At 42.2% G+C, this 27976-nt stretch overlaps 2 protein-coding genes across 2 annotated transcripts; one reads left to right on the forward strand and one right to left on the reverse strand.

Annotated features, from left to right (window-relative positions):
• Nucleotides 1-547: 547 nt before the first annotated feature.
• Nucleotides 548-5208, forward strand: LOC104935060 (ras-related protein Rab-9A). Its single transcript, XM_010750849.3, has 2 exons — nt 548-696; nt 4201-5208. Exon 2 carries the CDS (start codon nt 4258-4260, stop codon nt 4861-4863), a length of 606 nt encoding a protein of 201 aa, XP_010749151.3. The 5' UTR covers nt 548-696; nt 4201-4257; the 3' UTR covers nt 4864-5208.
• A 3606-nt stretch (nt 5209-8814) lies between these two features.
• On the reverse strand, nt 8815-27563 carry LOC104935061 (neuronal membrane glycoprotein M6-b). Its single transcript, XM_010750850.3, has 7 exons — nt 27390-27563; nt 13860-14046; nt 13242-13401; nt 12640-12808; nt 11367-11440; nt 11202-11267; nt 8815-10136 (listed from the first exon to the last, which is right to left on the reverse strand). Exons 1-7 carry the CDS (start codon nt 27457-27459, stop codon nt 9984-9986), a joined length of 879 nt encoding a protein of 292 aa, XP_010749152.1. The 5' UTR covers nt 27460-27563; the 3' UTR covers nt 8815-9983.
• Between the last annotated feature and the right edge of the window lie 413 nt (nt 27564-27976).

Here is a 27976-nt window from a genome sequence, read left to right on the forward strand (position 1 = left end):
CAAATCAACGCTCTGCAGCCAGTTATAAATGCACAGATACAAAAACACACTGCACACTGAGGTTGAAGTTGGAGTTCCCCCTCTTTTGGTGACTCATAAGAGCTTTGCAAACCTGCAGAAATGCATCAAATTCTGATCATCTGTGCTCATTTAAGCAGTTATAGCATACATTGGATGATGTAATATATATTTTTGTCTTGTCTGGGACCCGTTAAAACACTTTTTTAGTCTAAAAAGAGCCTGAAATAGTGAAAATATCCCATATTTTACAAAAATAAAGCCAAAAAAAGTGAGAAAAGTTCATAGAAATCAGCTTAATTTGGACTAACACTGATGTGTAGGACATAAATCATCTGTTAACCCCTCCAAACCCACATGTTAGGGTCTTTTCCATGTTTAAAAAATGTGCAAAAGTCAGACAAAGAGGCTATTTTCTCCTAAAGATGTGAAGTGTAGTAAAACGTGGATGCGCCACAGACAGCAAGTTTCACTGACCGCATCCAGGAAAAGCGCATGATGAGAGGAGGCGTGACACTCCCGGGTCATATGAGCGTCATCAGCCGCTCTGAGGGCCAAGGCAGAGAGAGCAGGAGGGGGACGCCGGAGCGCCATGTCACCGACTGACAGCGACTCTCTACCGGGATGGAGGAGCGGGATTTAACCGCAGGAGCCGGGCTGTAACCGCCACACAGACAGGTACAGTTACCGAAACAAAAAAAAATCTCACTCTGTGTCGCTTTTATCGCTCCGTAAAGTGGCGAGTGCGTGAACTGTTCAGCGCGCCCATTATCGGACAGCTGCATATAGAGAAGCTTCCATTATCGGACAGCCCTGGTTTACGGGTGGGATTCCATTATCGGACAAACACTTGATTCTTGGCATATTCATGCAGCCATGTTAATGAAAGAAAGTGTATGCCAGTTTTTTAGTTGCTAAAAGTCAAGTTCAGCCAGCTGAAATCGATGTTTTGCACCAATAACTTGAATCACAGTTAACTCTGTGGGTTTCTATTATCCCACAGCATGTTATGCCCTTTAATACATGTTATTATGTTAAATAAAAGTGCTAAAAAACCCAACAACTAACACAAATGTTAAAGTAAAGATAGAAAACAGGCAATAACAGCAACCGCACCCGGGTATAATGAGGTAGAAACAACCAAGGAAATCAGATTTTTTTTCTGCATAATTATAATTTTTAAAGTATAAACATGATCTGTGTTTGTAGCTGAAAGTTTGCAAAGATATACCTGAACACCTGACAGCTGCTGCTGTTATCATGCTGCATGCCATAAATCTCGCTTATTGACTTTGTTATTCGTGTCTCAAATGATTAACCAGCTCATTCAGCATGTTGGCTCCTGAATGCAGATATTCATATTGAAGCTTTAAATCATGTCTTTAAAGAGTGCCATCCAGCCGAATGAAGCACATGACTCCTGTGAGTGTGTGCATGTGCACTTGTGAACCTATTCAACTGTGGACTTTAGGTGTCGTTACACATTCACCACCCGGGCACCGGGAAGCCAACAGGGGACATTTTGTTCAGACTTGCTTTAAATCGTGTCATATGTTGGTAAAATGTTAAATATTTCTCCAGATTAAATGACAAGAGAGCAGTCTGTGCTTTAAAAGACATCACTGACCCAGTTTTGTTCAGTTTTTGGGCTGAAAATGTTCATTACAGTCGGGTCAGATCCCAGCATTGAACTTCATTCGTATGTTTGAACTTTTCCTAACAAGCAGCGGATTTGTCCAATTTGATCCTAATTGGCTGCAGACTGCATGTACACTGACAGTAGCTGTGGTTATTGCTTTTGGAAATACAAGTTAGGAAAGTAACTAAATTTGAATTAGACAATAAAATGATATTTTAAACTCGACAGACTGATGTAATGTTTGTTTAAAGATTTCCACAAGTGCAGTTTCCATAGTTGTTTTATTATATAACTCAACAGTCTGAATTTAAAGAAGAAATACTCCTAATAACTAATCCTCTTTTTCTAACTTTTATAAGAAGTCTGTGAAGGTTCTCAGTCGTCCAGGTCATCTTTCTCTGAGAGGAGGTAAATCTGAGCCAACTGGACTTATTACAGATCTACAGATCAGAACAAATCTCACAGAGAGCAGGTTCAAATGGGAGACGAGTTGATTTACAAACCAAGTCCAAATCTTTACAGACTTCTCATAAAAGTTTGTTGATTGACAGAACATTTGTTATTTCTCAAGTAAAAATGCCAAATTTTCACTGTACACTGTCATTGTTCGAACAAAAACAAGACTTTTGAAGACATGTGCTTGAGCTGTAGTTATAAAAATGAATTATATCTGGCATTTTTCTGATGGTAATCATCTGCAACTCTACTTACAACTACATCTGCAGGACTGGAAACAATTTGTGAAGTTTCCTTATGACCCCTAAAAATAAATCAGTCATACTAAGTTTGGCTTTTAAAAAAAAAAAATGAAACTGTGAGTTTGCTTTGGGGGAAAAAATGAATACTCCACAAAGAATGTATCTTCTGAATATTATATTCACCCTCTGTAGGCTGGTATCATGACATGGGAGTCGTGCCATGTTGTGGAGAAAACAAACACACGTATCAGCGGTGGAGATTTGAATATGAGCCGTCGTTATAACTGACTGAATCTGCTGTTTACTGCTGAAGGAGTCAGCGACAAACACATTTCAAGAGGTAGATTCTGGCGGAGCATTCATTTAAAGGCAGCCAGCGTCAGGGTCAGTGCTCCATCTTAACTCGCCTCCCATTTAAACCTGCTCTCGGTGAGATTTCCCACTTTCATCTGAGAGATTTGTTCTGGCGCGTGGGTTGGGATGCCATTTAGCTTAAACTGGTATGTTAAGTATGCAAGAAGTGTGTGGTATGTGATTAAACGCTCGCTTTTCTTTGCAGCTGGGCCTGTGTGAGTGGGTGACCTCCTTAAATACTCTCTCAAAATGACAAAATGACATCTGTGTTCTGATATAACAGTGAGAAATTACTTAAATCTTCTCTGTTGTTGTTGCTGCAACAACTTGTGGGCGACTCCGCGGTCCTATGATCAGTGTCCATGTGACGTACAGCACGGATCATTTCATGCATAACATATTACACGCAGTGTAGGAAGTTCATTAGTCGCAAAGTGTAATGGGTGGGCTGCGGCTGTTTATAATAGGATTAGCTGGTCGACTGACTTTAATCAGTTCAAGTGAACGTGTGAACCCGCTCAGAACGGGCTGTTTACAGGGAAGTGCGTAATTGAAAGCTGATTGCAAAGCAGTTTGTTCTTATCTGAAGCACGACTTTATCTGTGAGAGTAAAGGTGAAATATCAATAAAGTCATTCCTGGATAAAACGACTCGGGACAAGTTGTTCTGTCGTGTTAGCAGGCAGTATTTTCATACAGTCTGATAAAGACCTGTATCAATCTGAATATGTCAAGTAAAGTCAACATGTGTTGCAGCAAATTGCTCATACTTGAATGCACACTTCTATTGTGAACATTTGAGCTTGTAAACTGAATATCTTTTAGTTTTGGATTGGACAAAACGAACAATCTGAAGACATCAACTCAAATTCTGGGACATTGTGATGCACATTTGATGAAGAAAATGTTTAAAGTTCGTGTAAAGTCAGAATAAAATATTTGTTCTGAGTTTGTCAGATCAAAGAAGAAAGTGTTATTAACCATCCAGCCAAATTTAAATGATTAAAAATATCGACATGTTTATGAAATTAGGTGTCAAAATGAATTCTCAGCTCCAGGACTTTGGGGGCGTGTCCTCTAAAGGTGCTGAAGCCACGCCCACTTTTGGGAGCAGTCGAGCGGCCTTTTTGAAGCGACTGAAACGTATCAGAAAATGACACGACTAACTTTGAAACACTCTGAACTGAGATGAATTCATCTCTATCTCTCTGCTCAGGGTGGCCTCAGCGTGTCATCGAGCCACCCTTTAAGGACCGCCCACAAAAATCCTGAGACTGAAAACTGGTGAAAAACAGTTTGAACCTCTAATTCCACTTTTCAGTAACATATCGTTCAAAGTCTTTTCACATGTTTGCAGCAACTATTGTCCAACATGTTTAATGTGTTTTAAAAGAATTGCCTTAACACAGACTTTAAAAAAGACTGAAAACAACACATTTGACCTTTTTTTATACAGTTCTGCTATTATACAGTTTGTTTTGTTGCTTCTCAGGTGAAACCACTTCCACCTCCAAACTTCAAACTAGCAAGATCAGATTTCACTGCAAACATGATGTCCAAGACCACTCTCCTGAAAGTGATCCTCCTGGGTGATGGCGGCGTTGGCAAGTCATCGCTCATGAACCGCTACGTCACCAACAAGTTTGACTCGCACCTCTTCCACACCATCGGTGTGGAGTTCCTCAACAAGGAGCTGGAGGTGGACGGCCACCTCGTCACCCTGCAGATCTGGGACACCGCGGGTCAGGAGCGTTTCCGAAGCCTCCGCACGCCTTTCTACCGTGGCGCCGACTGCTGCCTGCTCACCTTCAGCGTGGAAGACGGGCAGAGCTTCCACAACCTGTCCAACTGGAAGAAGGAGTTTGCTTATTACGCCGATGTGAAAGACCCGGACAACTTCCCCTTTGTGGTGCTAGGCAACAAACTGGATGTGCCCGAGCGGCAGGTGTCGGGGGAGGATGCGCGGCAGTGGTGCCGCGAGAATGGTGGCCACCCGTACTTTGAAACAAGCGCCAAGGATGCTACGAATGTTGCATCGGCCTTTGAGGAGGCGATACGTCGCATTCTGGCATTGGATGACAGAGCCGATCACCTGATCCACACCAACACGGTGGACCTGCAGAGGAAGACTCCCCCCGATCCGGCATGCTGCTGAGCTGAACGTGTCTCGGTGTGACTCCCAGCTGCAGCTCATGTGATACTTCTGCATTTGCCACAGGCCGTGTGGGTTTGAGTGTGGTTTATGACTCTGCTAAAAGAGGAAGTTGTGTTACAAACTACTGTAAGCCAAACCCTCACATAAGCCTTTGATCAGGATCTGTAAGCAAATATTGATAGATATTTTTTTTAAGACACAATTTTGTGGCAATATTTCATATTTTCACCACACAAGGGACGCAAAACTCTCCAACAACCATTCCACCAACTCTAATCCAGACTGTATTTGTGTTAATTTATACAAAGCACTATTGGACAGTTAATAAATGAAATTTATGATACAGCGTGTCTTTATGGATTTATTTTTGGTCAGCGACGTATCAGAGGTGGATACAAGTGGCTGATTGTCTTCAGGGAAGTCACCGAAACAAGGAACAGTTCTCTAAACCCAAACTGTTTGAAACTACCAAGGGTCAGCTGTGGTTTGACGTTTTACCCCAGAAAAGAGAAGTCTCAGATAAACTCAACAACAATATTGTGATTTAGTGCCCATTGTTCCTAAAAAGCACACAACGGGTAATTTTAATAAACTTCCATTTGAAAACAGCCAAATCTAAGTCAGTTATTAAAGGCTTAAAAACACAAATAATTTCCCCATCTGTAACTCAAACTGTTGACACGCATCATAAATGAAAGTACCTGAAATGTTTGTAGACAATCAGATCATATGTTGGAAGTAAATCCAGCCAATGCCGCCGCCTCTCTGGTAAGAAAATGAATGATATTCAGAACTTTGAGTTTAAGTTTTATAGGGTTGATTACTTGATTAAATAAATTGAGTAGTTTCAAATATTTTGGAAGAAAAGAAGCTACTTGAGATGAAAATCAGTTTTTGTTTTGGAGGTGTAGTGCCCTCTTCATCCACATGGTGGTGCCCATGTATCAAAAGTTTGAGATGCACACAGGTGTCTTCGCTTATTGTCCAGGTTGGTCATCTTTTCTTTGGGGGGGATAATGTGGGTTCATCTTATTCATTATAAACATAGATGTGTGTAAAAAAGAGCAACAAAACTGGTGAATGAGTGAAATGTCAGTCTGCCCACACAGTTCAGGACAGGTAGAAAGAAAAATCACCTGTGTAGGTGTATTTTGGATCTGTATGGTGTTAAAGTATTTTAACATCACATCCTGTTTTCGTTTTTTTATAAATGTCAATCCACCACAAAATAATTACATAAACGTCATCCTGAAACTTGACGTATTGTTAAAAGTGTGTTTACACAGGAGGCAGAAAATAAGTCACTTAACTTCACCTGTTGCACGTTACCTCTTGATTACACTTGTTGCTTGTCTTGCCATAGAGGAAACTTTTAACTACTGGTAACTATTTATTATGAAGATCTTCCCAGAATTCAGTGTAAATAGCATTTCTTGAGTTCCTTGAGTTCATTCAAGGTGAAATATGTAATAATTTGAATTAAAATATTGAATTTTAAATGCAACATTGGGTCGATTTCTTTAAAAAAAAAAAGAAGTTATATATATGTAAATTAAGTGGGGGAAAAAAGATTATTAAACATAAAACTGTTCTTCAAAGCATCAAAAATTGTAACTGTAAAGATTTTTTTACTAAAAAGGTTCTCCAGAGCATTTATCCACTAGCCGACCTTAGAAACATGTTGGATTCTTCTAGCTTTTATTAATTAAAAGCAAAAAAACAATAGTTTATGATAAGAAAAATATGTTTTTCAGGTTAAATATATTGATTAGGTAGGTTAATGATTAGTCCATTAACTCTAGTAAATATATCTGTTTTGCATGTTATAGTAAATTTAATATTTGGAAATAATAAATAGTTCAAGCTATAAAGCAATATTATTTATTATCTTTTTATCAATTAAAAATTGAAAGAGACCCAAACACAAGAACGAGACAGGAGACAACGGTGTCACGATAATAAAAAATATCGGTTTTACTAGAGAAGGTTACAAAAATCATCACTATAGAGGAGTCATAGAACTATTTCCAACTTAAAAAATAAAACCATAATGAAACACCTACAGGGACTACAATGCCATCAAAGTACAATGGAGTTTTCTTTACAAAAGAGTGGGTGGAGAGGAGGGATAGGGCGTGGAGGAGGGGGGCAAACACCGCCTACCATAGTTGTCAGTACAATTGACTACACATCACCTGAAAAACTGCAAAGACACAGTCATGTCTCCTTCATGCAAATAACGAGGAAACAACAACACCCTGACACGCATCGTCTTATAGGAAATTGAAGTTTGCCTTTACATCAACCTGCCGGCAAAGCACGTATATTTATCAAACATAACACACATGGCAATATAGTCCTTTTTTATACAGAATAGACAGCTGCACACATGGACGATACTGACATGCTTCATCTCATCGAAGTTCAAAAATTTGTCTTCTTCAGTGTTTTTTTTTTTTTGTAGTATTTTTTTCTATTAGGGTAAACTAACCAGTGATGATTAATATAGAATATAGTTCATGATTATTAAAGAATATCTGATTATAAAATTAATGTATGAAAATTCCTGACTTGTTTTATATCCAGAGTGTAAACATCCAAAACAGTCTCTGTGGCTCATTATGAGAGGCATGACGTTTAAAAATTAAATTAAATAAAAAACAGATTTGGCTGGACGTCCAAAAAAAATAAGAAGTTCAATAAAATCGTTACTGAATCACAAGAAGAACTCAGCTGCCTAAAACTGATAAAACATTAAAATTTCCTTTTTTTTTTGTGTGTTTTTTTTTTGTTTCACATTTTGAAATGTATACGTCACAGGCACCTCAATCCATCATATCATATCATGACTGCACTGTATCCCTCTCACGACATATCATTTAAGATGTTACGTTACAATTATTATATCAAATGCAGAACTAGTATTCAAGTGCTAAACACATATCTCAAAGGGTACATTTACATATATCTGTGGAAAAATAATAATAATATAAGAGCATGGCAAAACACTGACTGTGTTCATCTCCCCCGTTTTGGGGCGGGAGATGTAAATCGCGATCTTTTATAGGGTGATTCAGCTATTTACAGGTGAACGTCATTCGGAAAATGAGAATATTTTTTACTGTATAATTCACACAGGACAGCGTACCAATCCAGTTAAGAGTGTTTAGATGGTGAAGCTTTGGAAAAGAACTGGATAAAATCAGATTTGGTTGATACCTGAGGTGTGTGTGTGTGTGTCTTGATTTATCTTTGATTTCTGCTGCCGCTGGTGATGACTGTAGCAAAAACTGTAAAGGTCATTAAACGGAATAGTCTTGTAATTTTTGGAAAATACGCATATTTGCTTTTCTTTCCGAGAGTTTGGCGAAAAGATTGACACCACTTTCATGTTTGTACGTTAAATATCAAGCTAACGCAAGCAGCATGTTAGCTTGGGTTAGTTTAACAGCTAGCCTGGCTTTTTATAATAAAATAAACAAAATCAACAGACCAAGCTCAAAAATCAATACGATATACTCAGATAATCGCTTTCTTTCCGAGAGTTTGGCAAAAAGGTTGACACCACTTTCATGTTTGTACGTTAAATATCAAGCTAACGCAAGCAGCGCGTTAGCTGTGGTTAGCTTCGCTTCAAACAAGGAAACAGCTCGCCTGGCTTTTTACAAAAGAATAAACAAAATCAACAGACCAAGCTCATAAATTAATACGATATACTCAGATAATCGCTTTCTTTCCGAGAGTTTGGTGAAAAGATCGACACCACTTTCATGTTTACATGTTAAATATCAAGCTAACGCAAGCAGCGCGTTAGCTTGGGTTAGCTTCGCTTCAAACAAGGAAACAGCTCGCCTGGCTTTTTACAAAAAAATAAACAAAATCAACAGACCAAGCTCATAAATTAATTCGATATGATATACCTTGTTTGTTTAATTCAGACAAAAATCAAAGTGTAAAAATTAAGTTGTGGTTTTATGTAGAGGTTACGGTTAGCGGAGAAAGTTACCGTGCTAGCCATGGAATAGTCTGGCTTGTAACCTCTCCGTAAAGCCACAAATTGTTGTTTTTACGTTGCAGTTTTCGTACACGTTAAGCAAACAAGATATAAAATTGTATTTAGTGACCTTTAGATGTGCTGTAGCTTCATATCGAACATGCAAACTCATTTAATCCTTGACAAAAATGCGAATAAGTGTATTTCCCAAAGCAGTTCCTTCCATAAAAGTTTGCTACACCTCTGGTTGTAAATTAACGGTTACTACGTTGGCGGATAAATAAACTCTGATCATGTAAATGCACAATAATCCTTGAGATACAACATGATTTAAGTTTTAAGAAAAGGGGTGCTGGGGTGCTTTGTGTTTTTAAGGGATTTTCATCCTCCCTTATTTTTTTTTATTTTTTTTGTAGTAGTGCAACAACGTATTGAGCATTAGCAATAAAAGTTTAAGATGGAGGAAAAAAGTAAAGGAGAAAAAACTTATGATAAAGAAGAAGAAGAAGAAAGATCATAATAATACCTGGCATACTTTTCAGAGAGTATTAAAAAAAACAACAACATTCATACACATTCGCACAATATATTCATATTCATATATATATATGCATATAAAACACCAAAAAACCAAGGAAGTTGGTCGCTGCCTGGCTTCCCTGTGGCTGAAGCGGACAGTGAACAATGTTTTTTTAGGCTGTTTAGGAGTTGTGTGTTGAGAGGCTGTGCTGGCTCAGGGCGCGAGGCCATCACAGCCGGGGGCCACGTTCACGAGCCGTCGCCCAAAAAGCACTATGGAGGTGACGCTTCTGAACTGATCGTATCGTACCTGAGCACGACCCCGGCGGGGGCGAGCTCTCCCCGTTCTGAAGCATCTACCTCCGTCTAGGCCTGCCCCTGCTTCCCGATCCTCTATTCTCTTCCCCTCTGGTGGGAGCCCACGGCTCTCTAATAAACATCGCAGAAGGGAAGAGGATGGAGAGTCTGGAGGTTAGGAGGCTATCAAACATGACCGAGGTGGTTTGTTTTTAACTGAGGGAAGGGGGTGGGTGCTGGGTGTCGCAGGGTTTGGGGAGGTTGAGGTGTGGAGAGGAGATGGGTGGTGGCAGGAAAGGATCACTTGTCCTTATGAGTAGGAGGAGGAGTTCTGGCCCTCCTTGGAGCGCGCCTCGGCCTCCAGATCCTGGTCATCCTTGGTCTTGATGTCCTGGTAGTCGTGCGTGGAGACGGCACTCTTCAGGTAGGCCCAGTTGGCCGACAGAATCATCAGGTAGTGGATCTGAAGAGAGACGGAGATGTTTCATTTTATAACAGCACGGACACTTGCTTGATGAATTGAAGACAGCTGGAAAAAATTTGATCCTATTGCGGATGAAATCATTGAATTTTTGGCTTCATTGTTGAAGTTTAACTGGCGTGACGGCCCAAAGTCGTGGTTTGGTTAAGGTTTATCGTTTCCTGCTGCTGCCAGGTGATTCCACAATTAGTAGTCGTCAGTGAATTCACCTGAATTCAGCACTGCCTCGAAATGTAGCTCAGTGGAGACAATCGCGGGAAAAAAAGACATTGAAATTGAGCAGGTACACAGTTTTCTAATGACAATAATGATATAGTAATTTAGCAGGTTTTACTCAGTCTTGGTCTCAGACAAAGAAGACTTAACTACCTTAAGCTTGGTCTTGGTCTCAAACCCTTAAAGTCTTGGTCTTGACTCAGTGTTGCCCTGCCGTGATCTTGGTCTTGACTCGGTCTCAAACCCTCAAAGTCTTGGTCTTGACTCTGTCTTGCCTTGCCCTGATCTTGGTCTTTACTTGGTCCCAAACCCTTAAAGTCTTGGTCTTGACTCTGTCTTGCCCTGCCTTGATCTTGGTCTTGACTCGGTCTCAAACCCTCAAAATATTGGTCTTGTCTTGGTGTCCATACATTCTGGTCTTGGTCTTGTTTTAGGTGGTCTCATAACAAACCGGTGCAGAACCTTTAGCCCTGACTCCTTCTCCTCGTCTTCTTAAACACTGCTCAGTATTTCTTTTATTCTTTCAACCTCCAGAGTTAGCTGGAGATCGTCACAGTACAGAGCACTCACTTCCAGGTGAGCTGACATCATATCTGGACCATTTCCCTGGACATGAAACAAAACAGACCGCCTCCACTGCAGAGGAAAGCACACTGACCCCGTCTACACACCACACCACGCAGCAAGAGGCAGGTGTGCAGGGTTTGGACCACACGCTGATTAACGTGAGAGGGAGGGTTGCTAGGCAACAGTCGAGCACGCCATGGCAACGTGCATATTTTCAGAAGCGCATTATCATTATGTGCGATCACAGCGTTGGAGCAGCCTTACCAATGCGATGACGGTGGCACCGGCGCCGGCGAACGCGACGATGTAGAGGTGGTAGGACAGGTAGAACTGTGGACGGGAGAAGAAAACAGAGGATGAGTGACGGGAAGGAACGATGAAATATAAACGAGAGAGAGAGAGGAAAAGGTCAGGTTAGTGTGCCCTCACCTCGCTGGTGTTACAGATGTCTCCCAGTGTGGCTCCACAAGCTTTTCCCGGTGTGGCGTTCCAGGGAATAATACCTACGGGATCAGAGAGATAAAACATCACAGGACTGTCTCATCTGAGACAAGAAGCTTTCTCCTCCCCCGGGACTGAATGATTGAAGGCATTATGAATTAGACTCGGATAAAGATTAAAAGAAACTCACAGCTTATTATTATTTTATTAATATTATCATCATAAAGAGCTTTTTAATGAGAAAGTCACCAAAACATCGACTGCAGCTCCTGAACAGCTGATTATAATTTGATGTGTGCCAGTAATTGGGCTCAATATTTCATACAGTGTCGTACAGTGCGACTGCCAATGAAGCATATGTGATCCTCATCCTGCTTTGTAAAGCGGGCCAGCTGTCCCTGAAATGTGGGTCACATACTGTACATTAGGCCATAAAACAGATAATCACATATGCAATCACAGGAGAGGGTATAAGGGCAGATCCAATCAGGCTTTCAATAATCTAAATGTATTATTTTTTTTTTTTTTACCTCTTCCTGTATAGAAAATGACATTTAAAGCAAACCGCAGATAAATCTGTGAGGAAAAGCATCCTTTATGATGCAAATGCTGGATAACATTAGACAAAATAAGGCCAGTAGCTCATGGATAATGTTCGTTAACTTTAGAGGGATATGCCCAATAACTGATGACAGCTAATGATGGCTGTTTGTTTTTTGCTACCCTGTAGGTAAAGGCCTGGGCTGCATGTGTGAAAACAGTGTGAGAAGCTCCAGGATGTTCTTTTATTAGCAAGTAAAAGGTTTTTATTGCTGAGTCTAGTTGGCATGTCTGAGCTCTCTCTTGCCTTGATCAGGGGAACTTCTCTTAAACTTTGAAGTCATAACACAGCGTGCAGTCAGATCCTTTCTACTTCAGCTGCAAATAAAAATACCTGAGGGATGTGCAACACGTTGCCTATGAATATGTGGTTTTTGTTCTTTTAGGTTATGCTTTGGCAGCTGCTTTTAAAGTAAACAGTAAATCTTTGGACTGATTGTGTGTTTAGCTGACAAGTTATAAAACTGTGATATCAAGGTCTACCTCTCTGCTCCTGCACACCTGATCCAATTAAGCCTCAATTAAAGTGCCTTAATTAGATCAGGTGTGCAGAAACAAGACAAAGGAGCAAAGCTATAAAAGAAGGCTCGAGGATGAGCTGAGACAACACTGCTTGTGACTAAATGTGACAAACTCAATGACTGTCGGTGGTTCAACTCACCGTACTGCCTGACGTCCACACAGATGGAGTCAGGCGAGGTGATGTTGGCGTCAGGAGACCTCATGGCAGCGCAGGTAGTCCACATGTTGAAAAAGAGGAAAACGGGGATCCCCGTGAAGCCGAAAATGGCGAGGAAGGCCAGAGCGAGGATGTAGGTCAGGAACATGAACTGAGGAGAGGAGAGAGGGGTGAAAAGAAGTTGCATTAAAGGAAATAGGTTAATATTACTCCGCACATTTGCATTCAGAGTCCGTGTTTGAGCAAATGATACTGGACATCTACTGCAATTAGACTAATGAGGCTAGAAAGGACGAACTGTGCCAGAGCTACCCTCAAGGGCTCGAGTGGGATGAGTGCATGCGTCTATATCTATCTTCATTTTGTGTGTCCACAACACTTTTCATGATGTCCCGGCTTGTGAAGCATTATGAATGAGTGTCCTGTGTTCTTTCTTTCTAAGCCTGTCAACACTATTTTAAGCAGGAACATTATAAAATACACATCAAAGTAATTAAAATCTCGTTTAGAGGCTTTAATTCATAACTGGGTCAGTGGGTGTGATGATTTGCAGCAGCTGCTTGCTTGTGTGTGTGTCGACATACAAAGGCAGTAATGCAGCGTCCACAGACGGTCGTCTTGAAGTCACTCTGGAGCTCCTTCTTGATGGCGCTGGTGGTGTAAAAGCCCTCAGCGAGCAGGATAATGGCGTAGACGAAGAAGAAGGAGGCGATGCCGTAGATGATGTACTGAAAGATCTGGATCCTGAACACATGCACATGAAGAATGTTAAAAATCGAAGTTTTAGAGCTGCACAAAGCCACAATAATTGTATCTATAAACTTATTTAACAGATGACGCCTCTGATTGGAGTTATTATAGATTTACTTCCCTTTTTTTCAGACTATCTAAACTCTTTGTGTTAGTGCCCACTCGAGTTTCTAGTTTTAGGGTATTCTGAATCACGGCAGATAATGTGGGTGGCTCTGCTCGACAGATTTAATAACTGCAGGGGTAGTTTATTCACTGCTGTTCCAAAGCTTTCTACTGAGACTATTAATGGTGCCAAGAGCTCATCAATGATTCATCTGCTCAAGAAATTATCAGCGCATTATGCTGCTTTAGTCTTCCTGAAAACTTAAACATTAATCCATCACATGTTTGAGTGCTCTGCCCCCTCGATTTCATTGATAACGAACGGTGTAACGGGCGAGCCGACTTACACCAAGGCGAGGGTGGCGTGGTCGCTGCTGACCCTGGAGAAGTGGTTCTCCAGCATGGTCAGGGTGCTGGTCAGTGCCACGTGGCCGCATCCGCAGAACAGAGCCACGCCCGAGAAGCAGAGGATGGTGGCCACCAGGGATGCGTAGGGCACCCCGCCCAGACACTTGATGCAGCACTCGAAGCATCCTGTAGGGGGAGACGGAGAGAGCAGGGTTAATTCACCGATGGTATAAAACTGTACAAGAACAAGCAAAGTACTGCGACATGACGCCTCATGAACTCGATCGGCCTCGATGATGACACTCAGTGCAACACTCGACGGCCTCGCGCTCACTGCTCACGTGCAGAAATTCTGCATGGATGTTCATACTGTCACACTGCGAGTCCACAAGAGAAGAACCCTAATCACACGGCATCTTTCACAGTCGGCGTGCCTTCACTTTGAGCTCAGCTGGCAGTGTTGAATATTGCATGCCCACATCTCCCCTTTGTCTTTAAAGAAACATAAAGAAGTGGGTTTTTTGTTTCTTTCTGCGAACCGTACTGCATGAATAACTCATGACCTAAATAAATAATTTAAATAATAAATGACTTGTTTTGAGCCGTGCTTCGAAAATACTACGGATGTCTTCAGCTGATCCGGGGTCAGGTCGGATTCCAGCTCCTCCTGGAGGATCCTGAGGCGTTCCCAGGCTAGATGGGATATGAAGTCCCTCCAGCAGGTCCTGGGTCCGCCTCAGGGTCACCCTGAACATCTCCAAAGATCTGAAATCAGCTGGTTCCTATTACTACTCTTCTCCAAGCTCCTTCTGGATGTCCGAGCTCCTCACTCGGCCACATTCACTTCGGTCACTACCCAAAGCCAAAGGTGGGACGGGAAAATCTATCATCCCCACAACTGTCCAGTACCAACCCTCTGGTTTTAAACCTACATATATTTTCATACTTCTACACAATCATGACGATGAATTAGTAAATTTGTCTTCCATTAACTGTGGCAGCTTCCCGAAGGAGTCGCACACACGGCAGCTACACGGCATACAGTTTGCGAGGAGGTGCGTTGCTTTCTGCTCCCATCACAGCTCAAGAGGGATGAAAAGGAGGGAAAATAACACATTGTGTCGAGCACAAGAGTCGTATCTTACATAACAACCGTTAAAAATAGCTCCTCCGGCAGCAGTAAAGCAGGAAGTAACTCTGCGAAAAAATGAACTCTCTTGTGTCTGTGTGTGCCACTTTGCTTGTTTCCATGACAACATGCTCCAATTGGCAACTCCAAAGCGTCGTTATTTCATGTTCAGATGTTTGTCGGACATTTGTGGAGCCTTGAACACGCGACTGACCATAGTCCAATCATCTGTCTATATATTATCTATAGACATTCAGGTGATCCACTGACTTTTCCTGTGGCACCACCGCTATGTTGACGTTCATGATTTTGGATGCCATTTTGCCAACAAACATTCAACTTGCTGGTCATTGCCATGTTGGATGTACTGCTTCTTCCGCCTCCAGGCTAAGACAAAGACGTACATTATCTGCAAAATGACGTCTGGTTGATCAAATAAGCCATCTGTGACAACACCCACCTGTCAAACAAAGCATCCACGCTCTTAATCCTGCATAACTTTAAGCCTTAATATAATGTGAACAGGTGAGTTGTATATAAATTCACCCTCAGTACAGTTGTCATGAACGGGGAAATTAGCTACAGAGACCAAAACTGTTTTTTGTACCAGGCTGTAAACATGTTTATTTCTGCTGTGAAACATGGGGACTTATGGAGACTGACTCACTTCTGGAGCCAGCCTCAAGTGGACGTTAGAGGAACTGCAGTTTTTGAGTGTGGAACGATGGATTACCTTTTTCACAGCACAGCAAGTTAAAAGAAATGACATAACTCACAAAACTTCCACAAAATTTGGCTATTTTAGTGACTACACGACCTCAAAGTTTGCAACTTTATTCATATTATTTCTGATTTACCATTATTAGCGAACATCTTGTGGTGTTTAATGGCTTGAAAGGCTTGAGTTTGTGACTTCACTGCGGTGTCATGTGGCGGCACATTTTTAAAAAATCCCTCCTCTGTCTGGGTGAATAAAAACCAGAGCCATAAATCTACGACGCGAGGGTTGCCGTTGTGTAACTGCGCGGAGGCCTGTTGCATAATAGATCCAAATCCTATTAATGTTAATGAAGGAAGCGGGCTGATGGAGAGGTGGACCTGATAAGGAGAGACAGCTCTGAAAAATCTTGAGCCAAGAAACAAGCCACGGCTCGGGAGGGGGGCGAGGGGGCTGCAATGGACTCGCTGACAACTTGTGAGGCTGTTAAAAGCTGCTATAAAAAGTCAAATTCAACACTTAGTCCTCCTGTTGTTTTTCATTGAGAGAGGAGAATAAAAGCTGCCAGGTTGAGGTGATAATCCTGATTTTTCAGGTGCAGATCAAGAGTTCCCAGGTGACGTTATCTCGACATTCGTGGACTTTGTAGCTCCTTTCAAAGTGTCCTTTTAATAAAGGGGACATATTATACCCCTTTTCCACAAGTTCACACAGTTCCCAGGTGTCTTACTGACATGTCTGTGAAATCCTTTCGTCAAAATCCCTCACGGATCAAACACAGCAGCTCTCTCTGTACCCTGTCTGTAGCGCTCAGTGCTCAGATGGCACATTTTCAAGTGTCTGTCCCTTTAAATGCTAATGAGCTGCTGGCTCATTCCGCCCGGCGACAGGCTACCATGACAACAACAGTTGAGTAGTCAAGTAGCACTGGGAGAAAAACGACTGATGTTACTGTTACAACCGTATATGTTTAAACTACAGTCCAGACAAACTACTGCTGTTACTACGTTATCAGCGTACATCACGGAGTAAATAAAGCTGATACGAGGCATTAAATAGCTGTTAGCGTTAGTTTGTGGTAACCTTTTAGGGTGGTACTGGAATATGTTAATGAGCCTGTTAGTGATGTCACTAGGGGCTCAAAATCTGAACCGTGTGTTGAACAGCTGTGGTTGGCAGCAGCTCACGCAAAATGGAGGCGGTTGTTGTTTTTAACATGTTTGTACGCAACCCAAATTCAAAAATATTAGTGCAGAAGACATATTTTTTTTATAATATGTCCCCTTTACTTTACTTTGACTTAAGACCGGACTACTCCCCAAAAAGATGGAGGAGCTATAACGGCACTAACCAGGCTAACGTAGGGAGCACCTCGATGTGGGATCAGTCGATCTTATCTTTATCTTTTTTGAACCTCATATTAACTCCATCTTCTTCTCATGCAGCTCTAGGTTTCTTTTAACCACCGAGCGGCCTCCCCCTCTCTAATCTGCTCCGCCTGTGGCTACAACTGTTTTTCAGCCTCAGTTTTTAAAGTGCGCTAATGGGAAACAGACAGGCCGGAGTGGTCAGCTCGAGCCGGCCCTAATGGAAATCAATGGTCTATTCATTAGAGTGGGATTTAGGTGACACACCGAGGCCCGGCCCATCGCTCTCGTTTTATACCTCGCTGAATCTCAGCTCGTCTTCTTGTTGAAATATGACTGAGTGCTCACGCTGTACATACACCGAGCCAACCGGAGTTAATCGCTTAGACAATATGTTACGCCGCCGCTACAATGTCATCGTATATCACCTCGACAGTCTCGGCCCAAGGACGACCGCATCAGGCTGTGGGAACATTTCTTCGATTATGAAGGGAACACAAAGATTTCTGTTCAAATAATTTGACAGACGAGAGCTGCAATTAAGGATTAACATCTCCTGCTGTTAAAGCTTGTACCGTATCCAAAAGCACCGCAGCGTCCTGCAGGACAAAGACAGAGAAGAAAGACAAAGAAAGAAAGGAAATATGGTATTAGCCGAGGAGTTACTACGAGAGAGGAAAAAGGGAAAGCAGAGGTGAATGGAGCAGCGAGAGATCGATAGAAAGCGAGCGAGAGAAACAAAGAGAAGAGGAAGACGAAGGTGAAGGAAGAGGCAGAGCGAGAGCCGAGGAGAAAGAGTGTAAGCAGGAAAAAAAAAAAAGCAGCTCTCGGCCCCAGGGCCCGGCGAATAGCAGTTGCCATAGCAACGCGTTACCCACGACCCAGTTCTGCTGTAGCGTAGTGAGTCCTTCGCTTTGACTGATGTGGAGTGATGTAACCTGAGTTACAACCTTCAGATTGGTGCTGAATAGAGACAAAGGTGTGTAAAACAAGAAAAAACGTACAACGTATTCTGCCGGTTCGGTTTGGGGGAAGTGGGTCAACAAGAACAACAAGAAGAACTGATAATACAACAGGCAGTGATGCATTGATCATTGATACACGACCATAGACTGTATAAAACATGGACACCGTATTCGTGAAGCTCAGTGTGAGGTGGCTATTGGTTATCACCCAAAAAGTTGCTCTGTTTTTGGTCTCCACCAGCCCTATGAGGGAAATACGTGGCTCTATAGCTGCTAAAAAGCATACAGTAGGTTCTTTTGTTGAAAACAACGCTGATGTCGGTTAAGTTGCGGGCTGTCAAACAAAAACAACAAGCTGAAAGACGCTAAAATGGTTTAGTAGCGCTGTAGGGAACCGCAGTGTCGGTTTATCGCTGTTTCACATTCAAACATTGATTTTAGCGGCTTTAATTTCACCAAAATCTACTTGGTACAGCTCCAACGTGATGACGTGACGCAGTTGCAATGACATTATGTAACATTACTGCTGCGCAGCTGCACGAATATGAAGAAAAATGACGTCTTTGTCCAAGCGTCCTCATGTTTATTCATCGTCTTCTTCAGATAATCCTCACAGTCAATACAAAACCTGCATTTGTCTTCTAATTGAACAGGAGAGGCTCTTTGATTGGACGCTCACACGGTCGGAGACAGAAGTTGTCACATGCTTTGTGATTATTCTCTGCTTCCTGTCAATCACCTGACGCCCACGCCATGAAATGATGAGCGTTCGCCTCACATACATGACGTTTGTACAGTTTTTGTCTGTCATCTTTAGACAATGTCCCCCTGATTTGTGCGCTGTATGTCTCAACAAACTGTACAACCCAGTGGCACAGCATGATTACGGCCAACTGTTCGTACGCGCAGTACATCTGCCAGGAATATCGCTGTGTTAATAAAGCTTGGTGAATATTTCAGCGGCCGGTCTGGTCCTTTGCCTGCGGCTGTACTCCAATTTAGACGTGCTGTATTCATTATGGGGCAATTTCCCACAAGAGCTGAGCAGGACCTCGGAGAAAGAGAGAAAAATGGGTAGTATGGTGTGGGAAAGTGAAGGAGATGGAGGGAGGGAGGGTGGATGACTGTGATGATGAAGTCCCATCTGTTTGATGGCAGAACAAAAGTCACAACAACAACTCATAACCTCTTCCGTCTTTCCACTTGAGCTGAAGGATAAAATGCTCCTCTGAGCTTTTATGAAAGCCTTTTAAAAGAATCACGAGAGAACATCAAAACCACAAGTTAAAAACAAATCTGCATGTCCTCAAAGAATACTTCCACTTCAGTTCAACTTGGGTCTTGTTTTTTTTGTAGTTTTTCTCATTGTTTTTATTATTTGGGAGCTTAAATCTGGGAACATTTGTTAGCAAAGTTTTGATGGCCAATGTTAGAAAAGTTGTGGCTATTGTTGGCTTTTATGGTTATAAATACTGTGAGCTTCACAACGGCTCTGTAGAAACCTGAAGGTATGTCATGGATACGACGTCCATGTTTTATACAGTCTATGATACAGATAGGAAAGTAAAGAAAGTAAGACTGATGTTGCTATAAACAGGAATTAATCTTTTAAAAACTAGTAATTAATCTCTTTAAAACCTCCTTCCTCATCTCGACACACATTCACCTGATCGCTGACACATTTATCAAACCAATTGTTTTCAGTAATCGGCTTGTTTGCCCTGGTGACCAAGAGGACACAATATGCTCTGTACCAGGTAAGAGGATGATGCCAACCGCCATCACCGACCAGAGAGCTGTTTTATTTTTTCCCCACAGAACATAGCTGACCCTAATCTTCTGTTTGTGAGAAAACCTTGGCTGGTTATGCGGCATTATGAACACCACAAGGTCAGCATCTGGCCAGGCGTAACTGAGCATGATGGACTGCACGGCCCTCAAATCCCGTTCTGCTGCGTGATCGATACTTTTATCCCGTTGAATTGCTGAATGTTGCCTCCCTCCATCTTTCTCTTTATATGCGAGTGGATACTCACATAGTCAATGAAACGCACACAAGCTATTCATGTGGTGCAAATTACAGTCAGCTTGTTTGCATCTGAACCATCATTATGTTTCAGTAAATTTAAGTATGACATATAATATAAGAAAACACGGAAATTAAGCTACATTTAAGCATGTCAGAAAAAAGATAGCAATGCTTCAATATGCGGCTAATGTTAGATAATGTTTGCAACATTTAGATATGTGGATAATGTTTGTTATGGAATTTTCTATCCTTAGGCCACACATGGTCACGTGTGAGCCTTGAGGTCCTCGGCAGTTTTAATTGTTTGTCTTTGACTGGGTGCCACCATATCTCAACACAGTGGTGGCCGGGGTTGAAGAGACCTGTTGCTGCCTTCATAGACATAATAGATAGCTTCTAATCTGTGTAAACAGACATCTGTGTCTCCAGACTAGAATATGCTGACAATAACACCTCCATGGGTAAACACATTCTCTGTGACTAATTCTGGGCGTGTAGTATTTGTGGTGTTATCTTGGGGTTTAAAGTCGATCCACCAGGATGAGTTGGGCAGAATGTGAGACCGACTCAGGCACTTCTGATGAACTTTGAGAGTGTCTCTAATTCTCCTTGGCCAAGCGTCAATAAATAATACAGCATAAGACATCAGAGGCTGCTGAACACTTTCTTCCTTCCTGACCATTGACCTTTGACTTCGACTGTGTTACTGATATGACTCTTCTCTAATTTACACCACGTCAAAATTACGAGATAGAAACTTAGCATTTTGGTTTTGGCTTATCTTATTTGTTGAAATTACCTTCCATATATTTAAATAGGTGCTCAAGTCTTTAAGACAGTTTATGAACTCTGGTTTATCTTCTTCAATCTCATAATTTGCAGTGTGCTATCACACAATATGATGCAAGAGAGCTGTATTTGTTGTTAGAATATCTAAAGGGTTCGTGTGAAAGTGCCTCGCTGTGGCTTGACTTAAACAGAGATGGCAGATAGTCCACTGACCGCCCACACACAGTGTGAAAACTCGCTCTTGCTTCTAATCTTTTCCCTTTCGGAGCACAATCACCTGTCCTGAGCTGCCGTCTGTCGGCTCAGTGGAGCGTAGTGAACGCTATTAGTTCGGGTGCTGTTCCACCAAAATGTAAAACGGCCCCTCTGGCCCCAAAGTGCCGTGCCGCCGGACTGAATGGGTCGGCAGTTACGCAACCAACTTGGCTAATGTCACTTTCCCTGAGATGTCAGAGGAGTCGGTGGCCCTCCGCTCCACCCGCCTCCACCTGATGTGATTATGGAGATTCACTTTCCAGTAGCTAAACATCAAAACTTTAAGCAGACTCACACACAGACCGACCTGCTCATCATACAGGCCCGGTCATTTAAGATGACTGACGATGACGAGTGCTAATTGGCATCAGGCGTTTTATGGGCTCTGGATGAGAGGAGCAGATTGGGCATCAGTGGGCGATGGAGGAAGGCCAGAGGAGGTTGGCATTGCTCAGGAACAAGGCATGCTGCGCCAACCTGCCACTTGCTGCTATTCATATACCCACTGCAGACTGGGCTTCAAACATAGACGCAGTGCCGTGATATTACTGTTTTATACGTGCAAATTGTTGTAATCTGTTGCTTCTTATTTACTTTTGTTCTCAATGAATCAAACGTAATGATGGCCAGTGTTAGCTGATGGTTGCAAACTTTAAATATGGCCTAAGTCTGGTCAACAAAACAAGAAAAGAAAACCATGAAATGCATTTTTTTTACAAATCAAATCAAAGCCACAATCGGAGGTGGTTTGAAACGCGATGCCAATTGAATTTCTCTGGATGTGTCTCAGTCTGGACGCTCCAATCAGATTTCAAAGTATAAAGTGACAGATTAAAGTCCAATTTCACCTTCATTAAAGCTAAATGCTACATACAAATGCCACGGTAGGCGGTTTGTTTTTAAGGTAAGAGACACAAAAGCAATTTTAAAATCTCAACGATACATCCGCCTTGACTTCTGCTTGTTCTGTTGAACATGTAAGCACATTTAAATATAAAGTGACCGCAGTGTGTGGACTGAGAGGGCTGAGTATGAACACCACGGCGTACCACACAGACCCGCCCACAATTGCATAAATAGAGATTTTCCTTCAGTACAAAGCACCGACAGACATTCCCCTGAACCACTCCTGGTCATTGACACGTAAACAAATAAAAGCACACACACACCGACCCTGACACACACACACACACGAACACTCAAACACACATATCCAGATGGAGGCTGACAGCATGCTTTGGGCAAACAGCTTCAAATGAGGAACACATGAGTCTCTCCCAGTGTGACGGCTTTCACATGCTCCCACAACCTCACACACCTCCGGGGTGAGAGGGTGTGTATGTGTGTGTGTGTGTGCATGGATGTGTGTGTGATAGCACACCGTTTTGCTGGACTCTTTTAGCGTCTTTCAGCTTGTTGTTTTGGTTTTTACAGCCTCACTGACTTCATTCACTTTCACTGCTCATCATCAAGGTTCAATAAACATGTATGCTACCAAACTGCAGTTCCTCAATCGTCCACTTGAGGCTGGCTCCAGAAGTGAGTCAGTCTCCATAAGTCCCCATGTTTCACAGCAGAAATAAACATGTTTACAGCCTGGTACAAAAAACAGTTTTGGTCTCTGTAGCTAATTTCCCCGTTCATGACAACTGTACTGAGGGTGAATTTATATACAACTCACCTGTTCACATTATATTAAGGCTTAAAGTTATGCAGGATTAAGATTAAGATGACAGGTGCTGTCACAGACAGATGGCTTGTTTGTGCAACCAGGGTTCATTCACACGTCTTTGCCGATTTTAGTCTCTCTCTGTCCTTAAACTTTCCATTGGCGGCTCGATTATGGCTCCGATTTGTTGCTTTGTTTCACTCGATAATCTTTTTATGGGAGCATCAATCTACTGTGTGGGAGCCTTTCTTCATATTGTCATTGAAAAACTGCCATGAGGAGCTAAAACAGGAGAGTGAGAGGTGGTAATGTGTAGCAAAGTCAAGTAGGTAGATGGAGTCTACATATTAAAAGTGTATGTGGGAGTGTGTGAGAGAAAAGAGTCACCAGCGCTGTAATATTTAGCAGCAGTGATGATCCATAAATGTTTTATTTAACAGAAAACAAGTTATGCTTGATCTACTGTAATGTCAGGAAGGCGACGAAAGGGAACCTGTCCAATATTTACCAGCGACACAAACTAAATGTCACCAGTCCAGCTCCATCATCAAACACGGGTTGGCCTTTAGATTCAAGGCCTCGACTGTATGTGAGATATAGCAATGAATTCAAACAACTAAGAAGTATTTTACAGAAACTGTGTAGTCTTATGGTGTAAAAAGCAACAGCAACCGACCTCTAAATCTTAAAATTACTGCCAATATGTGTAAAAATGTGACCATATTCGATTTGATCATAAAATGCAGTTAAAATGAACTTATCTGCTTTCTTGCTGAGAGTTTGACGAGAAGATTGATACCACACTTCATATATAATATGTATAATTCATAATATGAAGATAGCTAGTTAGCTTAGCTTAGCTTAGCTTAGCATAAACACTGGAAACAGGGGGAACAGCTAGCCTGGCTCTGTCCAAAGGCAACAAAATCCACGTATCAGCACCTCTAAAACTTACTTATTAATTAATTAATATCACATATCTTGTCTCTTTAATCTGTACAAAAACTGAAGTGTAATTTCCTGTGGTCGCCTAGCAACTGGTCGCAATCTACTTCCTGGCAATACAAAACAAAAACGACCTTTTTTCAGCATTGACCGCCTTTACTTGATTTCCAGCTTTCCAGGTGTTTTTTTTTTTATTATCTGAAAACATCTGATGTGTCTTAACGTCCTCGTCCGCTCAGGTCAGACATCGCAGGTCTTAAAAAACTTGACAGGCAGATTAACGGGAGCTCTCTTTGTGCTTCAGAGGCTGCAGCAGAAAATTCAACAGAACCTGCACCCCTCCAGACGGTGATGTAATCTCTTACGGTTGTGATCTGAACATCATAATGAAAGGCGGCGAGCCAGCGATGCATTATGTAAGACGTGCACACTGAGAGCGGGAAGGAGAGTGCGAACAGGCCAATCATTTACAACAGGACAGGTGGACGCAGGGAGAGGAACCTGAAATGCACTTTAAAGGTAAAAATAAAGCATCTAATCAAACTTTTATACTAACGAAATCAGATATAATCGCAGCTCATGGAGCGTTCATGGCTAGTTATCCGAGTCCTGATCACCTCTACACACATGAAGAGAGATTATAGGACGCCACCCGTCCCTCGGATTACAAACCCTGCCTGTGTTCTATGTTCATTCCCAGTTTGTAATTACTCTCCGCTCAATGTCATGCAGAGACGCTGCAATCAAGAGCACGGACCCTAATTAAGGTAGCTAATGTAGTCATAGCCAATCGGCATAACGTGACGGGTCCAGTCCCATTTCTTCATGATATTTAACACGTTTAACTGACAACCTTCGTGGCCGTGAAGTGAAAGTGGCCATACACAAAAAGCTGCAGTTCCTCAATCGTCCACTTGAGGCTGGCTCCAGAAGTGAGTCAGTCTCCATAAGTCTCCATGTTTCACAGCAGATATAAACATGTTTACAGCCTGGTACAAAAAACAGTTTTGGTCTCTGTAGCTAAACTGTACTGAGTACTGTAGCATATCGTTGTAAAAAAATGTTTTTACGGTAAAAAACTGTCACCTGTGGTTACCAGAATTTTACCGTAATATTCTAATATCATGCTTTTTCATCTGTTCTGTCATATAACTGACATGAAAATATCATGAGTGCCTTAAAATAAAGTTTTTGCCATGATATACTGCAGTGTTCCAAAGGTCTGTCATTTCAAATACTTCATTCTGTACGAAGTCCCATAAAATGCTGCATAAATAAAGTTTTTTTTTCATGTTTCGCCATTAAATATTGGATTAACACCAATAGCTTATAAAGCTGGTGACTTTGAACTTGACCAATAAATAAAACCAACTGAAATGAACATTATTATTATCAGATTTTTATTAGATATGAAGCTAAAACAACCATTCTTGTGTTCAGATGTTGCAGTTAATCCAAGATTATTCTCTGCTGGATGATTTTATACAAAGTGTTTGATTGTCACATCCAGGAGTTCTGACTTTAATATTTCTTCCAACACTTCCGTACATCTGCTTTGTGAATCGGAAACGAGGCAGCGCTGGCACACACCAGCACAAGCCCCTAACATGACAGCTTCTTGCTCCCACTGTAAATCATCAGCTTCTTAACAGATGTTATAAGCTCGTGGTCACGTTCCAGATGTTTAAAGGCAAACACACACAAATGATTACGCCAACAAATAGGCCATCCTCCCAAGCCTTGCTCTATTTCTGTAGCTTGTGTGGGTGGACTCGGTTGCGCAACATCACACCTGGAGCACAGAGCAGTCCAGGTTGCAGAAGTGGAACTACCACGATGACTTCAACACAAAATGGTGATTAAGAAATCCAAAGGGTTAATTGCAAACTATAAATATGTCCGAACTATCTTCAGGGTCTTCAAACACATGCGCCCACACACTCACACTTGAAGTCGCATGATGAAGACTCTCATTGGACAGTGGCCTGTATGCGTAGCAGCACGCCTCAGGAGATGATGATGTAATGTCTTCATAAAACATCACTGCTGAGGGACGCCCGACTCTTCTGCACCTTACGTCATGGACCGACCGTGACCCAGCAACATTTCACTGAGGGAATGTCGATGTTTTTAAGAAAGGAGGATGTTTGAAGCCTCAGAATCCGAAAAAGTAAATATAACTTTGTGATGTTGGAGTGAAACATTTGAAACATTTTGGAATACTTGAGCTAAAAATCTGAATATTACAACCTAAAATTTAACATTTTGTGCCAATTTATAGCGCCAAAGCCAAAAAATATGAAGATTTGCTCCCAATATAGGAACATTTAGTAACAATAAAGCTAAAAAATCTGTATTTTACATCCCAAAATCGTAACATCTCCCATCACGGTTACTAGAAATTTGAATATTTGCTTCAAAAATAACTGTAACAAGCTGAAACTCACTTTTGGAACACAAACACTTCGTCTGAACACATCTGCACATGTGAAAGTAAAAGAACGCTGCAGAAGAAGAAGTGGAACCACTGGATGTTGCTGTGAGGTGTGCACAAAGCGCCTCCAGGCCCAGTGCACTCTGACTTGGTATCAACTATCCGGCTTCTTAAACAGCCAACAGGGCAACAAAGAGGCATCATGCCAGATCAGCTGCAACACTGCTGCTGACTCTGCACTGATTGCATGCAATATAAAGACAGACTGGGTGTAATCTGTGCGTTTCTATGGGCAGGGTGGCCATGTTGTCCGGGTTTTACTACCAAGCCACAACGAAAACAAATCAGTCACATCCAGTGTGCACGGAGACACAGATCCAGCAGAGAATCAACAGTTTGGATGAAATCTAATTTAGAGGCTGCGCTTTGGTGTGCATCTTAATTCCTCATGCGTGCACACTAACACTCATGTAGAGGCGTTTAAATGCAGGGTACCATCACTATGTCATCATGTATGGAGCCAGGATTGAATGCGGGCGCACACGCCGTCCAATCTGCGCCAAGTGCATCGTCTCTTTTTTTTTTTGCAGCGACCTCATTACTGCATTCATACAAAACACAGGCTTCATGTGTTGCAGCGCCGAGAGGCTCCGTGGATGGAAGAAGGGGTGGAGGAGGTGTGTGTGTGTTGGGGTGGGGAGGAGGTGGAGGCTCATGAAGCGGCTGCTCCACACCTGAACCCGAACAATGCGCACAGCGTCGCCGCTCATTAGGCAGAGATAAGCGCGTGATGGTGCAGCGATGTGCAAAAAAAAAAAAAGAAATAAAGAAAGAAAGAAAGAAGCAAATTGGCATTAATACATGCACCATAAAACCACACCGTGCACGTTCATCAACCCACCCACCCTCTTATTCTCCTCCATCAGCCTCCAAATCCCCTCAAAGGCGCAAAATAACCGAGAGAGGCGTCAAATTGCGCATGGTGTGCGGATAATCCGCACAAGAGATATCTGTTATTATTATTATTATTATTTTATATGAAAAAATCTCCCTCAAATAGGCCACAAAGAGGAGAGGAGGGAGGGGAAAAAAAGGCACCGCTATTGTGTCGAGAAGCCATTGCAAGTAGGTTAAACCGCTCAGGCTGGCGCAGACGCGAGCGTCTCCAAAGAGGAGGAGGGAAAAAAACACAGAGAAACGCGCAAATGTCAGCGGCTCATTGAGCGTACCTTTGCTCTCCTGTCCTTCGTCTTGAGTCTCCTCCGCGTTGGACTCCATGGCCGGCTTTGTCCCATCCATTATTTTGGCGGAATATAGTCTCCTTGTGGCACTTGTACCTTACAGTCTGTGGATGGTGGAGGCAGTCCTGGTGACTTGATGCTCTCTCTCTCTCTCTCTCTCTCTCTCTCTCTCTCCCTCTCTCATATGTATGTTAACAATCCAGCTTCAAGATGCAAAACCAAAAACCAAAAAAGATGCCACAAAACGCCTTTTTTTTTTTTTAGTCTTCTGCACTGTGGAGAAAACACTCCTTAGACACCTCCTGATGATACATGATCGTCTTCATGGAGTCAATTAACTTTATTTCCTCACCTACATGTCATTTTGGTTGCCATTGCTTCCATTTCCTCTGTTCTCTGTGAAGCAGAGAGAGGAAGATGTAAGGACAAAATGTGCAGGAGATGTAAATATGCAAACTCACGGGTAACCATGCATGCATGAATACACACTAACACACATGCATCCACACACACACACACACACTCACCGCCCCCTCTCCATCTGGTGAGCTGAGAGTCAGGGAAGGGAGGACGGG

The sequence above is a fragment of the Larimichthys crocea genome, unplaced genomic scaffold (genome assembly GCF_000972845.2).
Source record: "Larimichthys crocea isolate SSNF unplaced genomic scaffold, L_crocea_2.0 scaffold288, whole genome shotgun sequence".
Classification (NCBI taxonomy): Eukaryota; Metazoa; Chordata; class Actinopteri; family Sciaenidae; genus Larimichthys; species Larimichthys crocea.